We start from the raw sequence: 25,484 nt of genomic DNA, 5'->3' as shown, positions 1-25,484 counted from the left end.
TCTAAAAAAGTCTTTAATTTCTTTCTTTATTCCTTCCTTGACCAAGGTATCATTGAGAAGAGTGTTGTTCAGTTTCCACGTGAATGTTGGCTTTCCATTATTTATGTTGTTATTGAAGATCAGCCGTAGGCCATGGTGGTCTGATAGGATACATGGGACAATTTCAATATTTTTGTATCTGTTGAAGCCTGTTTTGTGACCAATTATATGGTCAATTTTGGAGAAGGTCCCGTGAGGTGCTGAGAAGAAGGTATATCCTTTTGTTTTAGGATAAAATGTTCTGTAGATATCTGTCAGGTCCACTTGTTTCATAACTTCTGTTAGTTTCACTGTGTCCCTGTTTAGTTTCTGTTTCCACGATCTGTCCATTGATGAAAGTGGTGTGTTGAAGTCTCACACTATTATTGTGTGAGGTGCAATGTGTGCTTTGAGATTTACTAAAGTGTCTTTAATGAATGTGGCTGCCCTTGCATTTGGAGCATAGATATTCAGAATTGAGAGTTCCTCTTGGAGGATTTTACCTTTGATGAGTATGAAGTGTCCCTCCTTGTCTTTTTTGATAACTTTGGGTTGGAAGTCGATTTTATCCGATATTAGAATGGCTACTCCAGCTTGTTTCTTCAGACCATTTGCTTGGAAAATTGTTTTCCAGCCTTTCACTCTGAGGTAGTGTCTGTCTTTTTCCTTGAGATGGGTTTCCTGTAAGCAGCAGAATGTTGTGTCTTGTTTGTGTAGCCAGTCTGTTAGTCTATGTCTTTTTATTGGGGAATTGAGTCCATTGATATTAAGAGATATTAAGGAAAAGTAAATGTTGCTTCCTTTTATTTTTGTTGTTAGAGTTGGCATTCTGTTCTTGTGGCTGTCTTCTTTTTGGTTTGTTGAGGGATTACTTTCTTGCTTGTTCTAGGGTGTGATTTCTGTCCTTGTATTGCTTCTTTTCTGTTATTATCCTTTGAAGGGCTGGATTCGTGGAAAGATATTGTGTGAATTTGGTTTTGTCATGGAATACTTTGGTTTCTCCATCTATGGTAATTGAGAGTTTGGCCAGGTATAGTAGCCTGGGTTGGCATTTGTGTTCTCTTAGTGTCTGTATAACATCTGTCCAGGCTCTTCTGGCTTTCATAGTCTCTGGTGAAAAGTCTGGTGTAATTCTGATAGGCCTTCCTTTTTATGTTACTTGACCTTTCTCCCTTACTGCTTTTAATATTCTATCTTTATTTAGTGCATTTGTTGTTCTGATTATTATGTGCCGGGGGGAATTTCTTTTCTGGTCCAGTCTATTTGGAGTTCTGAAGGCTTCTTGTATGATCATGGGCATCTCTTTCTTTATGTTTGGAAAGTTTTCTTCTATTATTTTGTTGAAGATATTAGCTGGCCCTTTAAGTTGAAAATCTTCATTCTCATCAACTCCTATTATCCGTAGGTTTGGTCTTCTCATTGTGTCCTGGATTTCCTGAATGTTTTGAGTTAGGATCCTTTTGCATTTTGTATTTTCTTTGACTGTTGTGTCGATGTTCTCTATGGAATCTTCTGCACTTGAGATTCTCTCTTCCATTTCTTGTATTCTGTTGCTGATGCTCGCATCTATGGTTCCAAATCTCTTTCCTAGGGTTTCTATCTCCAGCGTTGCCTCGCTTTGAGTTTTCTTTATTGTGTCTACTTCCCTTTTTAGTTCTAGTATGGTTTTGTTCATTTCCATCACCTGTTTGGATGTGTTTTCCTGTTTTTCTTTAAGGACTTCTTCCTGTTTGGTTGTGTTTTCCTGCTTTTCTTTAAGGGCCTGTAACTCTTTAGCAGTGCTCTCCTGTAATTCTTTAAGTGACTTATGAAAGTCCTTCTTGATGTCCTCTATCATCATCATGAGAAATGTTTTTAAATCTGGGTCTAGATTTTCGGTTGTGTTGGGGTGTCCAGGACTAGGTGGGGTGGGAGTGCTGGGTTCTGATGATGGTGAGTGGTCTTGATTTCTGTTAGTAGGATTCTTACGTTTGCCTTTCGCCATCTGGTAATCTCTGAAGCTAGCTGTTATAGTTGTCTCTGTTAAGAGTTTGTTCTTCAGGTGGCTCTGTTAGCCTCTATAAGCAGACCTGGGAGGGTAGCACTCTCCTTGGTTTCAGTGGGCAGAGTATTCTCTGCAGGCAAGCTCTCTTCTTGCAGGGAAGGTACCCAGATATCTGGTGTTAGAACCTGCCTCCTGGCAGAAGTTGTGTTCCACTCACTAGAGGTCTTAGGATCCCGTGGGGAATCCTGTGTGGGCCCTTGTGGGTGTCGGGCGACTCTGCTGGCAAGGTACCCCGGGGCTCGAGTGGAGCGGAAGGGGCTTGTGCCTATTAATTTATTTATTTTTATTAGATATTTTCTTTATATAGTTTCCTGACTCTGCTGGATCCTGGACTCCAAGTTGAGCAGACAAAGTTAGAGATCTGATGCCTAGTCCCATCTTTCTGGATGTGGGTTACCTCCATAAGTATGTTTTTTTGATTCCACCATTTACCTTCACATTTCATGGTTTCCTTACTTTATGGCTGGACTGCATTGCATCACATATAGTCACCACATTTCACTCTCCATTCAGCAGTAAACAGATATTGAGGCTGTTTGCATATCCTGGCTATTGTGAACAGAGAAGTGACTGATATGACTGGGCATGTATCTCCGTAGTTGGATACAGTCTCTTGGATGGATAGATAGATGCTCAGGCATGGCCATCTTACCCTCAAGTCTGTCCCCACATACTTTTAAATCTGACATTGGTTTGTTCTAGCTTTGAGCCTTCTGTGTTTATTGTATCTGGGTCTCATGTGTTTTCTCCCTTTTGGTATATTGTCTTTTCTTGCTATAAATGTTTTTCTCTTCTATACTGAAAATTTGGGGTTTGAAACCTCATTTGTCTGTGCTTTGAGGATTTCAACTTCCTACTTCTTTTTAATACTTAAAGGAAAAGCAGAGGCCTTCATGGTCAAATCAGCCTATGGTTTGATGGCAATGTAGAAGGTGGCAGGCAGATATACTATCTCCAATTCCACCTTTGAAACAGCATGTTAGAAATTAGCATCTCAAATTAAGAGGGACAAAGAACATTGTAGCAGACTGTCCCATTCCCTTGCTGCTACTCCATTCTAATCATTATCAGTTTGGTTCCTTTACATTCATTTTTATTAAGGTTTATTTACCAATTGTCATTTTCTTCCATTATCTCTTTGAGATTTGGACTTTGTATATTTTATTTATTTCTTCACATCTGATTCCTAGAGTGTGGCATAGTATATGCTCAATGTAAATGCTCAGAATGAGTAATGAAAATCTAGAAATTCAAGTAAAGATAGGTAGGTAGGCAATAAACTGTGGATAGGGAGCAGATATATAATAATTGGTTTTAAGACAAAATTGGTAGATTTATATAATCTGTTAACTATAGTTCAGATGTTGAAATAAAGTCTAATCACCAGGGGTTATGGGAGAATGCCTATAAATTATAGCGGTCTTTGGAGACAGTCATACTGGCAATGAGACATAATTATGTGTGGTTCCAACACGTTTTATCTTAAAAGCTCATATTTAGTATCTATCGATTTTTTCCAAAATATGCATTACAGAAGTCCAGTTGTTCTTGGCATGTGGTATAAAGACAGCTTTTTGGACAAATAAACTGGAAATTCCATGTACTTCCCATCCTCTTAAATAGGTACCGGTTTGCATACTAATTCTTATGAAGCTGAGATTTTCCTTCAAAACAGAAAAGCACTTAGTTCATTAACCCAAGAATTTTGCCTGTTGGGTTGGCTCAGAATTAATGACTTTTTGACATCTTCAGAAAGTGTACCACTGAGCAGTTGTGAGTTGATTTATCATGAGGCTTGAGAAACACTAATTCCAATATCTCCTGTGAGATGTCTCTGTTCCATCAGAAGGAAAGAAAGCACGATTATTTCTTCCCTCATGTTTTATTTGCTATTGACTTTATGGATCCACACAGATGGCTGTCATTTCTTTCAGAGACTCATGCATTTACTCATGTTCCCTCAACATCTACCTGGATAGTATTACTTCCTGTAACAGTTATACCTGTGGGATAGGTCAGATGATAGGCAGAGAAGAATTCTATGTCCTCAGTGTGATGCTTGCCTCACATGCTACCTTACCTCCAACTTGCCTCAAGAACTTGTCAAACCATCCCGGACAATGCCCTATCACTGGTTCCAATAACCAGGCTTCCTGCTTTTAGATTCCTCTCTGGAGCGAAAACAGTCGTTCATCTTATTCTAGAATGAATGTCTTGCTGTCCCCTAAGATAAATGCTTCTGCTCCTGTAAGACATATCTCTGAATGTTCTAAGGAGTATGGTGAATGTTGATGGTAAGAATATAAATCCTTCACAGAGATGTTTTTTTGGACTCTTTCCGTCCTTGCTTCTATAAAATATTTAGTCACATAAGACAATTCAGAGTCCAAAATTCTCTCACATGTATATTCCTGTTTAGTCCATAAACCTTCCTTGGAGGATGCAAAAATGGTATGGCAATTAAGGGCACCAGTTGCTATTACAGAAGACCCAGGATGAGTTCTGAGCACCTACATGGCAGATCACAAAATATCTGTAACACAGCACCTTCTTCTGAATTCTAGGGCTACAGCATGTACATTGTATACAAGTGTATATGCCGATGAAACATCCATTCATGCTAAATAAATAAATAAATAAATAAATACCTTTAAAAAATTTAAATACCATCTCTACTTTCTTCTATTTTTGAGGTGACCCTTAAGGTTTACAAGGGGACTTTTCAGCATAATCTTTAGAGAGTTCAATCTTATCCACATTTGTGTAGCAAGCTCAAGGCTAGCCTGGACTACATGCAACTTACTCTAAACTTGCTATAACTAACAGTACATAAAACAGTCTCCTGTGGATTTCTGGGTGTGCTACATTGTTAGAGTTGAGAGACAGCATTAGGTCATCTCTTGGTGTCCTCCTTCTGTTGATAATTTTGGACTGTCTTTTTCTTGGTGCTGTCTAGGGTTGGTGCAAATGTGCAATTCTCCTGTGAGGACAATTACGTACTCCAAGGTGCCAAGGGAATCACCTGTCAAAGAGTCACGGAGACCCTTGCTGCATGGAATGATCACAGACCCATCTGTCGAGGTAAGGTGCCCAGTAAGATAGCCCAGACTCTCCCCAGGGCAGGATATACTCCTGAAAACAGGGTAAAGTTTAAGGGGGAGGCATGGTCAGTACCAAGGGAAGACTTGGTAATGTGTGTGTCTTCATGATGATGTGAGTCAGAAGAAAGCCCCTCAAGGTTTCTTATGTGATAAGTCCTCTAAAACTACTAATGATCCCATGATAGGACACATATGAGCAAATCTGATACTTTGAGCTCACACAAACACACATGCATATAGACAGAAGGACACACACACCATATGTTGGTAGCTCTCTTCATATGTGAACAGTGTCTACATATACATAGAAACATGTACTAAACCTTAAAGCCCTTTGGTCACACCGTAAATGCAATGAGTAATGGAAAGAACTTGCCAAGCTTGGTCTAAGATCTTCATCAAATTAACCAATGGTCTTTCAGATTGTTTGCATATATTTATTTACATATACATGTGTGTGGATAGGTCTGAGCCCACAAACATGCTATGGTTCCTGTGGAGGCCAAGATAACTTCCAGAAGGTGGTAATCTCTTTCCAACATCATGGTGGCACTTCAGTCTTCATTTAATAACTGGCAAGCTGTCTTGCCAGTTCATAGTGTATTCCCTTAAACTACACTTTGATGTGATTTACCAAAGAAAATAGTCACCATCACCATTGTCTACTTTCTTCAAATGATATACATGAAATTAAACAGAAATAAAATATCAATATTCTTCTCTTATGAATTGCGTGATTCCTGCCCTTAAGTTTGGAAATCATATAGAGTCAAATAGAAAATTGACTTAACTGTTCTATGTGAAAAACATTTTGAAATCAGAAGAAAACTAGGTTTGGACTTTATACCATTTTTTGCATCTATCTCATAAAATAACTTGTATAAACTGAGAGTTTTAAAAGAAAAATAAAGCACTAACTGGGCCATAGAAAGTTCCACAAATAATGTCTTTCCCACCCATGTAGACATTTAGTAGGTTATCAGTTTCGTTCATGTATGTGCACAGGTGTGTTTACCCAAGCATGCATGCATGGGGGCCAGATGTCAATGATGAATAAGTTTCCTAAGAGTTCCCCCCTTTATTTTTAAATCTGAGGCCTCTTCAAACCACCCTTTCCTGCTTCCTTGGGATGTGTTTGACTCTGTCCCTCAGTCCGGGATTCTAGACATGCCAGGCCTAACTTTTCCAGGATGCTCGAGATCCTCAAACCTAGTCCAAGAAGACTTCTAACACTGAGCCATCTTCCCAACTCCTGACCCTTGTAGCCTTGTAAGAGGATGGCTGGCTCACACGTTGTGTCTTTAAATTTTCTACACACACTGCCTGCACTGATCGACAGTCACAGAAACAATTTGCAAAGGGTCCTGCTTAAGCACCACCTACAACAGGAGCAGATTTGACTTTATTCCTCATAGACACCCATGCCCTTTTTAAGCCTGTTTTGAAAGACAACATCCCTGTCCATTGAGTTGGGAAGTCCTGGTAAATAATGTGTACAGGAAGTCATGACCTTGTGCTGCGTAGTTTCAAAGACATAATGGCAGAAATCATTGGGTATCCCACCCCTGTAGTCCGAGGACAGAAGAGGCACCTGTAGGAGGATGCTTCACTTTAGGGAAGCCAATATGCTAACCCTGATGTGAATATCACTCACTCAGGAAGACAGGTACTGAAACATCACAGGACCCTGATTAGTGCATTGCTTTGTTTGCTCTTCTGCTCTGTCAGTTAGATACACTTGATTGAATCATCGTCTTTACATTCTAGAATAATGTTTTTGTTTTTTTTTTTCTACCTGGAGCAAGTTCTTGTATAGTTTCCTGATAGAGGGTGTAGTTTGCTGGCATTTGCCACAGCAGACAAGATAAAAAACCTTCAGTACTTTTAAGTCTCATGTTGTTGTCCATGGTGGCTCACAGAGACTGAGCCACTAACCAAAGAACATGCAGGGGCTGGAGCTAAACATGCTACTAGACCTGCAGCTTGGTCTTCATGTGGGTCCCCTAACAGTTGGAGCTGGGGCTGTCTCTGAATCTGTTGCCTGCCATCAGATTCCCTTCCCCTAACTGGACTGTGGGTTGAGTCTCATTGGGCTACATAACAAAAGCTTGCCTCAAAATAATCAATAAATTCCTGCTTTATGAGCTCTCTAGACTCATTCAAGCACTGATTTCTACCAGTTCAAGGCTTTTTCCACTTCCTCCAGTGAGCATGAAAGCGCAGGACCAAGAAGGGGAGGGGAGAGGAAAGTCAGTGGGCCAACAAGTTTTCTCAAGTTCTTGCTGCTCCCACCTCTGCCCATTTTAAAGCTGTCCTCCACTGTTTAATAGCAGCACCTCAGATCACACAGCAGATTCTGTGTAAGTCACATTCAAACAGAAAATAATGCCAGGAAGATGGGGATGAATGTTGGGTTTCTGGCACTGTCTTGCTCTCTAATGAGCAAAGTGCAGAAAGATACAAAGATAGAAAGCATAGGGACAGCAAACAGACTGGGCTCCCAAGCACCCATTACACCTATTATCCTCAGACCAAGAGGGAATGTTATTTTATTTTTTAGGGAAGACTTATAAACAACTATATGATAGGGTACCAACCACAGACCAGTGAAAAGACAGAGCCCAAGGCTAGCTGGATGGAGAAGAGAATCATTGGTCCTGCTTCTAGGAAGAGACTTACAGTGAGCAGAGGAAGGCCATAGAGGAGAAGCAACCAGAAGTTTTAAACACAGAGCCACTTTATTCCTTCCCCAGTTTTCAGACAGGTCAGTAGCTCCTGCAAAATTTCATGTTGGCTGTCTTAGTTAGGGTTTTACTGCTGTGAACAGACACCATGACCAAGGACAACATTTGATTGGGGATGGCTTATAGCTTCAGAGATTCAGCCCATTATCATCAAGGCAAGAGCATGGCAGCACCTAGGCAGGCATGGTGCAGGAGGAGCTGTGAGTTCAACATCTTGTTCCAAAGACAAACAGGAAGAGACTGGCTTCCAGGAAGCTAGGACAAGGGTCTTAAAGGTCACACTCACAGTGACACTTCCTCTAACAAGGCCACATCTCCAAATAGTGCCACTCCCTGGGCCAAAAATATTCAAACCATCTTATCAGCTGATCTCACCTCTCTGGACTTGTTCTGAGGAAGCTACATTCCCACACACCTCCTCCAACCCCCGGCCCCCAATAACACACACACACACACACACACACACACACACACACAGGTAAAATTCACACCACATACGCCATTTTACAACTATCAAACAGCCAGATTCTAAGCACCAAAACTAAATGGGTGAGTTTAGCTTTATTGATATACTTATTGGATACTTAGTGCCAAAAATATTATCTACACATTGATGTAAAGATTATAATGTGATGTCTGCATTCTGAACCTTTTCAGACACACTGTCCCATGGGGATACTGAGTGGATCTGATGGTTCTAACATGCCTAGCTTCTGACCAGACATGTTGGGCCTGTCTCATGAATCAGCCAGCACTGTGTTAGATACAGTATGCCTGCTTCCCAGCCTTGGAGTCATTAAAACCCTAAGTTTGTTGAGAGGGCACATCTCAGTGACTCATCGTCATTTTTCTGGGTGGCATCCACAGCAGAATTTACTTTCTTCAATTAAAATCCATAGATTTTTCTAGACTGGCCTTTTCCAAGTGTGAAGATGTCCTCATTCCTTCCTTTGAATGACCCCTTTACTGGTACCTGATGACGGACTGACGGATCATGAAGAGCTAAAAATTGGGCTCTTTATTTCTATAAAAAGATGATACCCTGTCTCTAACAGGTACAGAGAAGTGGATATCACACTTCTCTAAGTTTCAAATAGTTCTCAAAATAGATTGCAGAAGCAATTGTCAAGCTTTGAGTGAGTTCCATATTGGGGGTGCAATCTACTCAATGCTGACTGTGGGGACATTTAGCCAGCTGTGGGAAGTCCCCTACAGTGAATGCAATGTCCAAAGCCCATTTTTTTTTACCACATTACAAGTAGTTTGTAGAGAGATAACAACCCGACGTGGATTCCCCATTTCATTTGTAGCTATTACAGGAGCCTCTGCATCAGTCATGTCAGGCATATATTCCAAAGTCAGTCTTTGATCAGGTTGAAATGACTGCTCTGACCACTGATACCAAGAAAAACATAAGGATATTTAAGGTCATTGGATAAAGTAAGACCTGGTCTTTAAGGTTCCCAGCTCCACGAAGGGTCTCTATCTATTAGGTTACTATCCAGCCCCCTCTCCTCTGGGAGGGTCTGATGGAAACTGTTGGTATCACACTGTGAGTCAGAAGTGACCCTGGGTCTAGAAGCTGGTGTGGTTTGCCAAAGCTTGCATTATCTAATTAGCCCGGAGGAGGCCTGGGGACATTACCTTTCCCTTCAGTTACCAAACAGATGAATGTTGTCACAGCTCAGTAATTACACAAGGGAATCCATATTCCATTTGAAATTATGCATAGTTCATTTAGAGATATGAAAACAGCTATTATGATTTTTTTCTCAGGGTAAAACATTACGAGCTGTTTAAAACTGCATAAGCATCCTTAACTGGCAGTAGAAAAAAAAAATAAGCAAACAAGAAAGACAAGGAGACGATATAGCTTTATTTAAGTGAAATACTCAGGCTGGTGTTTCATCTCTTGAGCCTTAGAGGAGATGAATAAAGAAAGGGTCTCTATGCTGATGTGCCTTCCTGGGTGGAGCTAACGTGAGGGCTTGAGTGGCTCCCTGCATTGAAAGGGCACGTAAGAAAAGTGAAGTGTTATTTTCCATTGTAACCCTAGTTACACAAAAGTTAATTGGAGGCAGCCTGGGTCGCAGAATAAAGTTATAATTACCTCGCGATTCCAGGTGAGGTTAACTAGAATCATCCTTAACATATTAACTTGTCATGGACTGAGGCTGTTATGCAGTTTCCTTTTTATCCAGGTTTTACGCCTGTGCAGAAGTGACCTTTTAAATGGTAATGAAAAGATTATTTACACCAGAGAGAAACTTCGTGCTATTGGATCCCAGGTCTAACATCAATGTTAGAACTGTATTTCATATGGTGGTGATTTGTCCAAGCAGCTATTGTGGCAGAGAATTAAAGGAAAACCACAGACCTTCCTTGGTGGGCCTGAATTAGGGGAAGTACCTGTGACTGGAAAGTCTGGAGCTTTGTAATTGAAGGGTATTGGGAAAAATGTATTTTTCTGCATATTGTTTTGTCAAGGTGTTTCTGTAAGGGATGGCTTCATAATTATACTGCCTGCCTATATTATACACAAACAATAACCTGTAATGAGCAGAGTTGGTGCCAATCCCATTTGGGGACCATGGCTACCAGCCTTACTTTTCTCCACTGTACATCTTGTAACTTTGTCAGATGTCAGTGTGTCTGAAATCCCTGCTACCCACTCTCTCCCTCACCAGCTCCACTCTGTGGACCACTCCCATGACTCACTCAATTCCTTTCCTGACAGCACTATGTATCTGAGCTTTTTTTTCCTTAACCATTGCATGTGTTTCTTTGTCTCTTGATCCACACAAGGAATTTAGTTAATTTTTCTCTCTGTTGTACCCTCCGTGTTTGGATCAGGATAGGCCGTCTGCAGTCCTTAGCCATGCATACTATGCATACTGTAATGTCAAAACCATGTGTGAGAATCGGCTCGTGTCCTTGAGTTACCGTTCACTGATGACTCTTGGATAGAATAATAGCTCCTGTGATAATCAAGTACAGTGATAGTCTTAAGACAAAACAGCTAAAGACACAGTGGCTGGTAACTAACTACATGAGGCAGACCTGGTCCTCAGGTGAGAAGACAGGGGGCCTAGCAGCCCTTAACCCCTGCTCCCTGCTCTCTGTCCTCATTTCAGACAATAATCTAGACATTTCACAATAATTTATTATCTTTAAAAATTCAAGAAATATACTGTTTACCATATATCATGTAGTATATATGTTAATCATATATATGTTAAATATATTCTATAATGTATGATCTAGAGATTTGTTTCAAATGCTTCCCATGTGATTCCAAGTGTTGTGATAATTTAAGTTTATTGGAATCAGATTTGTTACCCTTTTGCTAATTCAACTAAAGTGTTACCATAGAATGGAAAAGATATCCTAGGTTCTAAGTAAAGAATTAAATACTTTTATTTTATTTTATTTTATTTTATTTTATTTTTTGAGACCTGGTCTCCCTTTTAGCCCACGCAGGCATCAAACTCAGGGCAACCCTCCTGTTTTATACTCACAAGTGCTGGGATGTCAGGTTTGAACTCACAAACCCAGAAATTCTTATAGTGAGTTTCTTCATGTGAGGGAAACTGTATTTTTATGTAATATATTCATCAGTCAGATGATAAATGTTCACTGCAGCCTTTAGAAAGGATGGATTTACGTATGAATATGTGTTTTAACTAGCCCCTCCCCTATTTCCCTCCCATCCTGTTCCTCCCCTATCTCTCCCACCACTTCTCCCTTCCTACTTCATGTGCTAATTTACTTAATCCTGTGAGTCTCTTGGTGCTGCCTGTAAGTACATGGATGTAGGACCACTAACCAAACCATGGGGACCCTGAAGAAAACTTACACTCCCACCTACAGGAACCATCAGTTATCCACAGCTCCTTAGGGTGAAGCTTCATAAATCCCCCCTCATCTGAGAATGGCTTGCTCTTGTACAGTCTTGTGTTTGCAGTCACAGTGTCTGTGAGTTCATGTGTGCAATGATCTTGGCATGTCCAGAAAATAATGTTTCCATACAGATGCCCTCTACTTCTGGTTCTTACAGTCTGCCTCCACTCTCCTCCATGATGCCCCCTTAGCCTTGGGAAAAGGGGGTCTGATATAGATGACTCATTAGAGTTGAGCACCCCACAATGTCTTTACTGCTCTAAGCTCACAGATGAGCTCTAACAACAACTGACCTGGCACGATATGCCAAGTGGTACAATATTGGCATGAATGTTATGGAACTGACCAACCATTTTTCTGATTAAATTTAAAGTTGCTCCACACATCAGATTTCCTGCCTGGTACCATTCACTCATCCAAACCCTCTTAGATGGATGTGTCATAAGACTCAAGGGAGGAGCAACTCTTCTGGATTTAACGGACACCTCATAAAGCTACCCCTGATGTTTCTGTCTATATGCCCTTAATGTCCTTAAGATGTACTTAGAATAGTGCATCGTTTAGTTTAGTTCTCATCAGAAGAGCTTCTTTTTATAGTAGATGGTGATTAGTCCTGAGATCTACAACTGGTCATTATACAGAGAATAAGAGACTGAAGTGTCCATTTTCCTTCTTAAAGAATTACGTTTTCAATACACCGTTGTATAAATTTCAGTTTTATTTATAATTATCAGTCAAACTTGAATCTACACACTTAGGAACATCTCCAGGGAGTAACCTTTGTTCCACATTAGGGCACAGTGACTGCTCATGGACATTTAGCATGGATAAGATATTATGTTGTCAGATGCTGACCAGGGCCAGGTCTTCAGAAGAGTGACAGTAACACTGAACTACACTGCACATAAGCACACATCTGTGCATATTGGTGACAGGAAACACAAAGATTACTCCCAAAGGTCCTGGGTCCTAGTGCATAGTGATTACTTATGTAGTTTAAAGACTTCATTGACTATTCGAATGCCTAGTTAGAAAAAAAAAAAATGAACTGCCAGATCAGAAGTTGCTTTATCTTTGAGGACACACAGAAGACTTCCCAGTGCCAATCAGGACAGGCCTCTCCATTTCTCCTAGATCACAAGAACTACACCATGCATTTACAATAAGAAGTAAGAAAGTGCATTGTCTGAGTAAAAACCAGAGGCCACAGCAGAGCTTCAGATGTCTGGCTTTCTGAGTGAGATTATACAGTTTTGTGTGAATTCCCAGCTTTATATCTGCTCCTGTTCAGGTACATCAGTTTGCTACCACCCTGATGCCCACCCCCTTCCTCAGTGGAGCCTATGTACATTGCTTCCTTTTGTCTGCCAACAAAACTTCTCTTATCCCACCCTGACTATTGTGTGTCCAACAAAAAGAGAGTGGCACACACTGACAGCAATTATCAAGCTTCCTTGAGCTCTTGATGTTCCAATACTAGCTCCTATTTGAGGGAACACTCTATCTTGCTTTGTATCCTCTCTGCTGATGCTCTCTTTTCTTTTCTACCTGTCTTTTTCTTCTTAACTGCCGAGTCTATCTATCTATCTATCTATCTATCTATCTATCTATCTATCTATCTATCTATCTATCTATTTATTCCTCATGGCACTGTGGATATAAACCAGGGCTTCAAACACACTAAGCAAGGACTCCATGACTGATTTACATGTTTACATTTTATTTTCAAGACAACTCAGTTGCTTATTTTGTCTCTTCAAAGATACTGAATATTAAGAAAATGTCATGGACCTATGTGGCAGAATATCCCTCTGTCAATTACTAGTTATGCAGAAGTTGTACATCATTAGCATGATTTAATCCCATTTTTATGCATTGGCTTTTGTTTTGTGGTCAGTGGAGGGTCAGATCTTTTCAAAGTCACTTCTTATACTGATGTATTAAAATGTTTCTCTTTCTCGGTCAAAAACAAACAAACAAACAAAAAACACAGACTCAGACTCCCTGTAAGAATCATTTCTTAGAACTGTATGAGATAAATTTCGTGAAGTTCTGAATCAAATTTTTGGTAAGTCAGTGGAAAGGTTATGCTTCAACACAGGCCACAGGAGCACACAACAGGGAGAGGAGGCAGTGTTAGGTTCTGTGAACTTTTCTGCTGGGGATTTGGGGAGCCCAAATAATCAGTGGGAATGTAATGAAACAACTTCTGACATCTTCAAATATATCTTCTCAAAGCTTAAATACTTAGCTATCTCTGTGGTTACCCTTGTTCAAAATCAAACTGATAGATATTTGTGATTAACACTGTATTTACAAAAACTGTTAGTTACGAAGTGTAGCAAAGCTGATACATAATATAAAGACATTATTACTCAAGATGTATTAATGGTACCTTTCCTTAAGACTTTTTCAGTAGTGCCAGCAATGCTTTAGACAAATTTCACATTAGAAGTTGATCTTTTCTGAAAATATGTTCCTAAATACATATATCACAGAGTGAAGATTAGCACCTAGTATAGGTCCATGCTTGCAGAAAGCTCTTCTGAGGGACCTGTAGAGCTACTCCATGCCCAAGAGGATTTGAAAAACAGTCTCATCCTTTATTTTTACAATGCAGTTTCTTTAGGCAGAAAATGCTGGTATTTAAGACATCCTTTCTCACGTGTTTATGCATGTAGAATTGACTAAATTTTAGCTAATTGTGTCTGTGGTGCATAATCATCAACGTTGGCGTTGCTGGATACAAATCTCAATCTCATATCAAGGAATTCAGCCTCTGTACTTGGTGTAGCTTGGACCATAAAATAAGGAGACGCCCCAGACTCACAGGCTGAGAAGACAGAGCTGGGGAGAAATAATAACACTGAAGAGTCATGACTTCTACAGAGGAGTTTTACTGTCTCCAGGATTATTCACAGTTTAAATCATCTTAATAGGACTATAGACTTGAGAGCAGGCTGCATGTTCCTGCAGGGATTAGTGGAGGCTCCTGACTTCCCCACAAGCTAGCTCTTTCAGGTCAAGAGATCTATAGTGTGGATCCTTAGAGGTGAGTCTCCTAGAAAACAATTGGCCTGAATATATCATCAGCCAAGGGCTAGTGGGAAAAGAGCAAGCATGGGTCATGAACAGGACAGATGCTCCACTGGGGGGCCAGGTGTTCTCCGTGCATGACAGTGTCTAAGATAACAGAGGGCAGATCTTTGCATTACTTTCTCATAAAAGTAGCCTTTTACCCCAAGTCGAGTTTGAGTTATTAATATTCAGCCAAGAACTCACACTAATATTAGATTTCCAAGTTATCCCAATGATTTGGAAAAAAAATAATAAAACCTTGAGAAAAGATGGGGTGATTGAAATACTTTTTATCACAAAGCATGCCGTTTTCTTTGGCTTTACAGTTTATGGCTTCAGTTGCCTTTTCATTCTAGCTTCAAGATGAAGAAAGAGACAATGATGCCTTCTTTTGCTTTTGGAGTCATTGTTTCTACTTCCTTTAATCTTTCAACAGCACAATAGACTCAAGTCCCTATCTTCATTGTGCTATGCGACTTGGCATCGTTTTTTGTGAAATAGAATCTGAGCATCGAGTGAGACATTGACATTGCATCCTCCATTCTTATTGGAAAGAAATAGGACAAAGCTTAGCAGAGATGAAACTGCATTTAATGTGCATCCTGTGTGAGGTGTGACACTGGTCCTCAACCCTGCTATATGGAGCTCTTTTCTGTAACTCACTGGCTCAGTGCACAGATGGATAGATATACAGACTCTCTGTATACAAATGAGTACACGGGAAACATGGTTCTGTGTCCCCAGTGAATTCTGAAATAGACTGATTTGATATTGATCTTTTCATGGCATTGTGACCATGAGTGACAATATTTTTTCATATCTCCTCTAATGAGGTATCCTCATCCATATCCTAAATATCAGGCAAGATTCCTGAAGACTGAGTAAAAGATAACTGACAACTTTACATCATTACCTATTAAAAGTCAACTTTATGGGGACTGGAGAGACAGCTCAGAAGTTAAAAAGCACCTGCTTCCCCTTCTAAGGGTTCAGGAGCAGTTTCCAGTAGCCACAATGGTTACCTAGCAACTGCCTATGATTCCCACACTGGAGGATCCAATACCCACTTCGTTATCTCTTAAACATCTTCCCCCCTAATCTTCCACGTTCATACCTACACACAGACATGCACATACAAGTAAATGGAAAATAAGTCTTTTAGCATGAAGTTTAATATTATGCTGGTTCAATATTATATACATAGTAACACTCACATACATGTACACGAGCATGCATGCACACACACACAGAGGCACATATGCATCCATGCATGCACACACTTGCATACTCCCACACAAACATTTATATACCAATTAAAGGAAAAGAATCCAGGAATTTGAAAGAGATTAGAGAAGGGACATAAGACAAGGTCTGGAGAGAGGAAAGGGAGGGGGAATGATGTAATTATCATATATATATATATATATATTCATGTTTTTCTCTCCTAGAAGAATCTAGATTTAAATAGAAATTTGTATTTATACATACATAGGACATAAATGTAGAAGCATGTGTCTTCTCTGTGGGAAAGGACAGGAGAGAAAAGAGAAAGCAGTGCTTATTTTCTTTCTTGTGTGGAACCTAGATGAAAGTATACCCTTACATATAGAATCAGATGGTGTGTGTGCTGGTATAAAGAGAACTTGGAGGGAGCTGAAAGGAACAAATATGTTCATTATACTCATTTTATATTATACTCATTTCAAATTATACTCATATATGAAAATGTCTGATTGACACCATTATTTTGTATGCTACCTACAAAATGAGCCTCATTAAAAAAAGAAGCAACAAAAGAAAAAAGAAAAAAGAAAAAAAAAAACCAACACTCATTGCACATGGTGATGTCTGATGGACTTCTGGGCAAACTGTTTTGTTTCCATCTGTTTCCAGCCAGGACATGTGGATCAAACCTGCGTGGGCCAAGTGGTGTCATCACCTCCCCTAACTACCCAGTGCAATATGAAGACAATGCTCACTGTGTGTGGGTCATCACAACAACTGATCCAGACAAGGTAAGGCTTCTCCACCCACTCGGGTGCTGTTAGCAGCCACCTATGGTGAGCAGACTTTCTGGCTGACAGTGGTTACTGCCCACACATCCTTATCCATCCATAGAGTACAGCCAGGACACAGTACAGCCCCTTGTGGTGGTCCAGGAGAGGAGGCCATTCCTGCTTTTGAGTAGCTGTGCTGCCCCACTCCCTGGGCGTCTTTCTCATATCAGACCTCACTGTTCAATCAACCATTTCCTCTAGCTTAAGACCTCACAGAGGACCTACAAGCTCCTCTGCTATATAGTGCCGCAGAGCTGGCTTTCCATCTTGGCTGTCCAAACCAGACTGTTATCTTTTTCTTCTCTAAAAGTTAGCAAGTCTCTGTCCTTTCCCACTGGTTAGGATGCTATATATATTAGGTGGAATGTTTCCCGGATCCATGATTGCTGAAATTGTGTGAGTCCTCTGTAAGTCTGGCACATGTCCTTTGCTATAGTATGGCTACCACTTAAACCAAAGGTGAGGAGAAGGTATTCACAACTATTTTATTTGCTGTGAAATGAATTGTCTTTAATGTACGCCAAATTCAGCAGAATTCAGAGCAGACCTTGAAGGTGGGGTGCCTTTATATCATTTTCACTGAGAAACTGACAGCAAACTATTCTGACATGGATTTCAAACAATATGAAAGAAACGCTGTTAAACGAACAGCTTTTTGGTAATATTAATTTCCTGAGCCTTCTGAGTGGTCCTGACATTTTGTGTCCACAGTGGCCACCTGTCTATTTCTGCCGTCTACAAACTTCTCTCATTTCTGTTCAGCTTTTTTCCTTGCTGCTGAATATTGCTCCTGCAGCTGAGAAAGGATGGTGTATATCCAGTGGTGTTTCCACCAGATCCCTGTTGGACTCAGCTTGATTAATTCTGTTATGACACAGCAACATTTTATATTCAATGCCAGTTCTGATAAACAGAGATGAGTAAAGACCCGGGCAGCTCCTGAAGGAATTGCGAGGTTGGGGGTAGCCCACAAAGTCCATATTTGCTGTGGTGCCTATCAACCCCAGTGCAGTCCCACAGCATCCACACCAAGGCAAATGCGCAGATTTCTATACACCAGAGCTGTAATCTGTTCCCCTGGTCCTATCCTCAGCATTTTAGATGTTCTATACATAGAAGTGTGTAGGCTTGAATATATTAGCAGACCTTCTGAACCTCAGAGCCCACATTGTCTAAGAGACTGTAGGAACATATTCCTTCACTGGGGGCTGGGAAGAATCAGTTGCTGTAGGAACCTAAGAAAGAATAGAAGCATCATCCACTAGAGAGTATGAGAAATAGAAATGGCAACAAAACCTAACAAGAGCTGAACAAGGAACTAGTAGATACAAAGTCTACCAAACCAACAGTTTAGTTAAACCGCAGTTAACATGTATACTGGGTTCCTTGTCTATAGTTGCTTTCCTTGATTTCCACATCCAGGCATTTGTGGAGTATTCCATGTTTTCTCTACCAGGTTAAGTCATTTGACCTTGAACATTTAGTAAAGGCTTGAAAGTCAGATGGAAATGTTTGTGGAAGAAATTGAATACAATTGTGTTTGCTTTCTGTGTGGTATACTAGATATATAATTGAATTAATGGGAGATATATATTACCTCTAATGCCATGCAGTACAAGCAAGAGTACAAGTTTATGTCCTCTCAATAAAGATGCCATTACAAACCAAAGTGTCTTTGACATTTATAAAGCATAAAATGTTTTATTTTTGCAATTAAGAAGGTAGGACAACCTCTTTTCTTAGATTTCATCTTGGCAATAATATAGCTAAAGGGAGTGGATCAATATAAATGAAAGGAGTGGGCTAGTTAGTATCTATATACCCCTTGTGGTTCAGAAAAAAAAAAAGATGGAAGATGGCATGGAAATGGAGAATCCCTTATGAGAGTGTGGTGGTGACCCCACTCAGCATGGGTTCTTCCTGCATGCTGTTGCAGCTTCATCCTGTGTCTCCTGCAAACCCTATCCCTGAACCTCTTTACTCACGATGGCTGTTCCTTGCATCCTCCCAGCTACTACACCACTGACTGGAGATAATTCTCTATGAACCTTTCCTTCTGTATAGAACCTATGATATGCCCATGATGGGCCTACCATCCCTGAACCTTTGAATGATTCAATAAAAGTCAGCATCCCTTCATTAGAAAAACATGAAAAAAAATCTATTCACAGAAGAGCCATGCTTATAATAAAGAAGATATACAAAACACCTGTGGCCATGACCTCCTCTTCTTACCACCTTTGGGACAAAAGTGTTCTTTGAATACATTGAGGGCTAAAACACACACACACACACACACACACACACACACACACACACACAACACACACACACAACATACACACACACACACACACACACACACACACACACACACACACACACACACACACACACACATGAAAACCAGCCATAACATAACAAAGCCTCCTCTGTGGGTCTTTTCCGTGAAGAAAGAGAAAGTGTTCATGCACCATTTGTGTATAGGAGGGATAAAGGAAGAAACTGATGATGTATAATCCTTCCAATGGGAAGGGCAAGTGTGAAAAGAAGCAGGGATCTAAAGGCACTGAAGAACATGCCTCTGCAGTTGATTCAGCAAGATGTAGCTCCCAGTTGAAAAAAGGAGAGGAGGCAGAACGGGAGTATGTCTTAAGTCCCTTGTTTAGTATTCTCTGGACCCCCCAGGCTTTGCCTACACCTTCTGTCCATCAGGTAACATGAACCCTATCCCATGAGTGACAAGAGAGAGGAGAAATCAAAGATGATACTGAGTTTGACTTAAGTATTTTATTTAAGAGTTTTGTGCTTTTGCTTATCAAGGAAATTGTCCCATGACTCCCTTTCTGCCTATCTGCATTTTGTTTCTTGTCTGTGTGATCTGGCTCTTGAAAATGAGATTGGAAACATTTCTATCCTTCCTATGTTATGAAATAGCTAGAAGAACAATTGCATTAGTTCTTCAAAGGCCTGGAAAAAATTAGCAGTTAAGCAATACAGTTATGGGCTTATCTCTGATTTGAGAAGTTTTTAGTATCAATTCAACTTCTACCTATTGCTGATCTACTTATGTTTTTTTGTATCTTCTGTACATGCTTATGATAAGTCATGTGTACCTTGGGAGTTCCAAATTTCTTCTATATTTTGCAGTTCAATGTAATAAATTTCTCAGAATTTTCCCTAATAATTTTTTGAATTTTAGTGATGCCTATTGCAATTGAATCTTTTGATCTCTCCCTTACTGATTTGAGTTTTCTCTCTTTCATTGGGTAAGGCTGTTTAAAAGTTGGTCTTTTTCCCACTGTCTCAGAATCATTCTTTGAGTCTACACTTCATTACTTTCTGCTATTTTGATGGTTTGGGAATTGGTCAATTGTTATTAAAATGGATATTGATGATAAAGTTGGCTTCATTGGAAGAATGCAAAGATGGCTCATCATATGCAAATCAATATGTAAAAGATAAAAATAGAAACTAGGTAAGTGCAAAAGTCAAGACCAGCTGAATAGATGCAGAATAAATCTTTGATAAAGATCAATACTTGTTTATAATGAAGACTTTTCACAAATTAGGGATCAAATGATTAAACTTTAGCACAACAGAAGTTCCATCTGACACATTCTTAGCCTACATTATACTGAATACAGTAACTCTAAGCATTCCATCAATAATCAGGAGCATGAGAAGGATGTCTAATTCTTCATTCTTATTTATCTTAGTACTTGATTATATACAAGTACTATATGAAATTTTACTATAACCCTAAGGCACAAAGAAAAAAAAAGGTATGTGCTGATTTGAATATGCTTGTCCCAAGGAATGCCATTACTCGGGGTTGTGGAGGAAGTGTGTCACTGTGGGAGTGGGCTTTGAGAGACCTTCCTCTTATACACCTTGAAGTCAGTCTTCTTCTTTTTGCTTTCTGAATAAGATAGCTCCCCCAACCCCATGCCTGTCTAGATGCTTCCATGCTTTCTGCCATGATGATGATGGACTGAACCTCAGAGCAAGTAAGCCAGTCCCAATTAAATGTTGTCCCTTATAAGAGTTGTCTTGGTCATAGTATATGTTCACAGCAGTAAAACCCTAAGAACAACAGGATATTTATAGAAAGGGAATAAGTGAAATTTCCTTGTTTGATGATGACAAGATCATGTGATGAGAGGATCCTAAACAATGCTCAGAAAGCAATTAGCAATAATAACTAAATTCAACAAAAATCAGGATACAAATCTCCACACAGAATCAGTTGCTTGCCTTTAGATGAATACTAAACTCACTGAGGAAAAATGTTACAAAGTCCTCTTATTCTCAATTGTCCTGTGGTAGCTTGAATAAAGATGCTCATATTTTTGAATGCCTGGTCTTCAGTAAGTAGAATTGTTTGGGAAGGATTAAGAGATATGAAATTATTAGAGTGGGTATGGCATTGTGGGAGGAAAAGTATCATCTTGGGTAGGGTTGGAGATTTAAAAGACCCCATGCAAGGGCAGTCTTGCTCCCTCACCTGCAACTTGTTGATCAGATATGAACTCTCAGCTACAAGCAGCATGCATACTTGTCTGAGTTCAAATCTCTAATAAATCAGGGCATGGCTGCACAAGCCTATGACTCAACCATCAGGGGGTAAAGGAAGATGGATACCAAGAGTGCACTGCTCATTCACCCTGCCTGAATCAGAACAGTTTTCAGTGAGACACTTCCTTGAAACAATTGGGTAAAAAACAATAAAAGAAGGTTCCTGATGTTTCTGATGGTACACACATACCACACTCACATATGTGTTCCACATACTTTTGTACACAGAGGCATACACACACATTCAATGCCTCCATTTTATTATCTTATCATTCCACATAGGAACAATAGGTTGTATGTTCTTTGTCATGAACCAGGGAGAGTTGAGGTCTTACAAGTTTATCTTTTTTTTCTTCTTTTTTTCATGGACTTGTACACATTTTTGGCAGGGGGAACAATAGTTCAATGACTGTTATACATCTGAATGGAAAGCCTCTTGGGGGCAATAATAACATGCTCAAGATTTTCTTAAGCTGAGAGAACTGTCTTAGGGTTTTACTGCTGTGAAGAGACACCATGACCAAGACAACTCTTATGAGGACAACATTTAATTAGGACTAGTATACAGGTTCAGAGATTCAGTCCATTATAATCAAGGTGAGAGTATGGCAGCATCCAGGTAGGCATGGCAAAGGAGGAGCTGAGAGTTCTACATCTTCATCTGAAGGCCCCTTGGAGAAGACTGACTCTTCAGTACTTGGAAGAGTGTCAAAGCCCACCTTCACAGTGACACACTCACTCCAACAAGGCCACACCTCCAAATAGTGACACTTCCTGGCCCAAGCATACTCAAAACACTACAAGAAACAAAATTAAGATTAATTATCCAAAAAGCAAAACAGAGTCAAAAGCTGCTGTTGCCAGAGTTCCAACTTTTCTCTCTAGGTCAATCAAAGGGTGGTTTGTGGTCTCTGGTAGCTTGCACCTTTGAATTCTGTTATTTCTTCTACAAGTCTGATAAGGATATGAAATGACTGTTTCTCCAAGTCATTAGCAGGGTACTCCACAGGTATATGTTACACAAAAGCCAATGAAGATGAGTCAGGATAAATGTGCAGAGGCAGTGTAAATGTAGATTTTATTCCATAGTTTAGTGACACATATAAGTGACTACCTCTTCTCTACACAAAGGTGGATTGACTCAGCATATTTCAGTACAAACTACTATGACCAATGGAGAAATAGGTATTTTTTTTTTAAGCCTAGATATTGAACTCATACTTTCTAGACTGTGCCTAGTGATTTCCTAAGAGGCCCCATTAAGTCAGTGGCCATGGGCCAGACTTACTTGAACCTGGGAAGATTTAGAAGAAATGCCAGAATTCTATGATGGGTGGCCTGGGGAGGTCATTTGGTGTATATCACAGGTAGTCTAACAAAAAACAAAGGTCAGGATTCAGGAGATGATTGGGTTCATATTCTACTTGGGATCATCATCTCCCCTAGCACAGTTTTTGACATACGTTCTTTGACACCTTGAAGCTGAGTCTAAAACCTGTCTAAACTGAGAAGCTCAAATTGCATGCATCTACCTGAGGTTCAAGTATTTGTCTTATTTGGAAAATTCAGCTATTTTTCTGTTGATGATGTGTGCTGCTACATATGTTTTGTTAATATTATATATATGTTTTGTTGTTTAGAGTCCTCAAAAATTAATAAGATAAATATCCTGAATCACATGCTGCAAAATATGATTTGTAGAGATATTGAGAAAACGAGTAGAGGATCACAGGTTGTTACACTCACACATACCAGCACTCTCAGAACACCACTTCGGCACCTGAAGGCATCTCAATTAAGCAGAATTACCATCCAAATTAAGCACCAGTCGTTGCCATTAAGTATAATTAGACTTAATTTGATTCCTTGGGAGACATTCCAAATAAGTGGGTTTCCCAATAAACTGTGTGGTGATGAAGGTATATTATGAATTGAGCAGAGAGAGAGGGAGAGGGAAAGGGGGAGGGGGAGGGGAAGGAGGGAGGGAGAGAGAGAGAGAGAGAGGGAGAGAGGGAAAGAGGGAGAGAGAGAGATTTCTCAGGCAGTGACTCTCTTAAGAGTACATGGAGAACTGTGTATAAAAGGACTCTGCCAGCCTCACTGGGGCTGTCTGACCTGGGCAGGTCACTTTAAAAACCAAAATGCAACCAATGACTAAATTTTCAGTGCCCACTGGAGATTCCAATTTTGAGACTCTAGCTCACTCTCCATAGTGCATTTTCTCCCCTGGTCTTCATCATGTTTTGACTGTTACAGAACCAAATATCCTATGCCTGTTTATGCCAAGTGTTTACATAAAGTCACCAGTACAAGAGCAGGACTGGAGGGAGCTTAAAGCCTCCCTGAGGAGTGAACAACACATACAATGCATTGTAATGTCAACTTCAAAGGCATGCTAGGAAACAACCATTAATAAATGAAACTATTAGGAGTGCTTATTACATACCATGCTCTGTGTAGAAAAGTATAAAACATTAAAAAAAAACTCTCAAGAAAATTTAATTAAGCACAGAAGGAGACTTATAACAACTCAATTACCACTGCTCCTGCTGGGGTGCCATCTCTGAAAGCCAATGAAACTAATGAGGTGGTAAACATGGAAACATATTTCATGTAGACACAGCCAACAAGTCCTGCATGGTGCAGGTAAAACTCTTGAGGGGGCTGTGATCAGTTCCTGAGAAATTAATGTACATGCCTGAGCTGTACATTGAAGGGATTAAAAGAAAATGGCCAAAAAGTTAATGCTAGAATCTCCTTGAGAAGATTGTCTCAGGTGATCAGCGTCCAGTGGAGTTCTTTTATTTAGAGAGGTGTTTATGCCTGTGGATGACAGATATGCACATGCTTATATCACCCATAGTTATTAGTCAGAAATGTGAGTGCATTCAAGTTCAAAATGTCCATCACACAGACTTTAAAGCAGGACAGATATGTTCATATGTTGACTCTATACATACATGTATACATAAAATCATATACAGTTAGCTCTTCATGCATACATGCATATATTTTATTTAAAATTTCAATTTGTTGAAAATTTCATACATGTGTACTACATTTCCAACATTTCCACACCCCTTTTATCCCTTCTCCAACTACTTCTATACACTTGCTCCAACTCTTTTTCAAATTCAGGGTCCCATTTTCTTTAACCATTGTTGTTTTACACACACACACACACACACACACACACACACACACACACACACGGACCATCAATGGCCTGCAGCACTTCATTTAATGGTGGATCCTTGTGGAAGTTCCCTTATTCATATTGGCATGTTGTCTGGTGTGGAGTCATTATGCAGGTCTTGTAGGATACTATATTGATGACATTTCATGGGTATAGCTTCCATGTCATGTATAGAAGACACCATCTCTCAGCAGTCATCCTGGTTCTCTACACTTACGATCTTCCTTCTCCTCTTCTGTGATGTACCCTGAGCCTTAGATGAAGGAGTGTGGTATATGTATAAATTGAGGGTGGGCTCCCCACAGTCTTGTAGTCTCTGAATTTTGCCCAGTTAAGTCTTTCTGTAATTGTCTCTACCTATTGAAAAAAAATCAATAACAGCAACAACATCACAATCTTTTTTGATGACAGGTGAGAGCTGCACTTATGTGTGGAATAAGAATAAGTATTTAGAATACAGCTTGGAAATAATGATGGTTTAAGAGAATGATGGTAGTAAACTCTTCTGTAAGGTCTATAACATTTCACCAATGTGGTGTTGGTCACATTTATAAAATCAGGCATGAGTTCCCTCCTATTCAGCAGACCTTAAATCCAGTTAGACTGCAATTGGCATTTACTACAAGATATAACTGCTACTACTGCGCCATTCAGAACCTCTTGCCAGGATGGTCATTGATGTGGTTGTTGGCTTGACAGCTGTGTAGAAATATTGATTGCTTTCCTTCCTAGACAAGTTGCATAACACCTCCAGATACTATAAGAACT

At 39.9% G+C, this 25,484-nt stretch overlaps 1 protein-coding gene across 5 annotated transcripts in view; it reads left to right on the top strand.

Moving 5' to 3' along the window:
• The window catches only part of Csmd1 (CUB and Sushi multiple domains 1), a 1,642,848-nt gene that overhangs the window by 1,171,915 nt on the left and 445,449 nt on the right, over window positions 1–25,484 (top strand). For all 5 annotated transcript variants that reach the window (XM_006508931.4, XM_006508930.4, NM_053171.2 and 2 more), the window contains exons 9-10: window positions 5,019–5,143; window positions 16,779–16,900. In XM_006508931.4, the coding sequence (XP_006508994.1) occupies window positions 5,019–5,143; window positions 16,779–16,900 (247 nt within the window). The remainder of the gene's footprint in view (window positions 1–5,018; window positions 5,144–16,778; window positions 16,901–25,484) is intronic.

Source organism: Mus musculus, chromosome 8 (genome assembly GCF_000001635.26).
Source record: "Mus musculus strain C57BL/6J chromosome 8, GRCm38.p6 C57BL/6J".
In the NCBI taxonomy this organism is placed as follows: domain Eukaryota; kingdom Metazoa; phylum Chordata; class Mammalia; order Rodentia; family Muridae; genus Mus; species Mus musculus.
The sequence above is the reverse complement of the archived record's forward strand: the minus strand, read 5'-3'. Positions and strand labels throughout refer to the sequence as shown.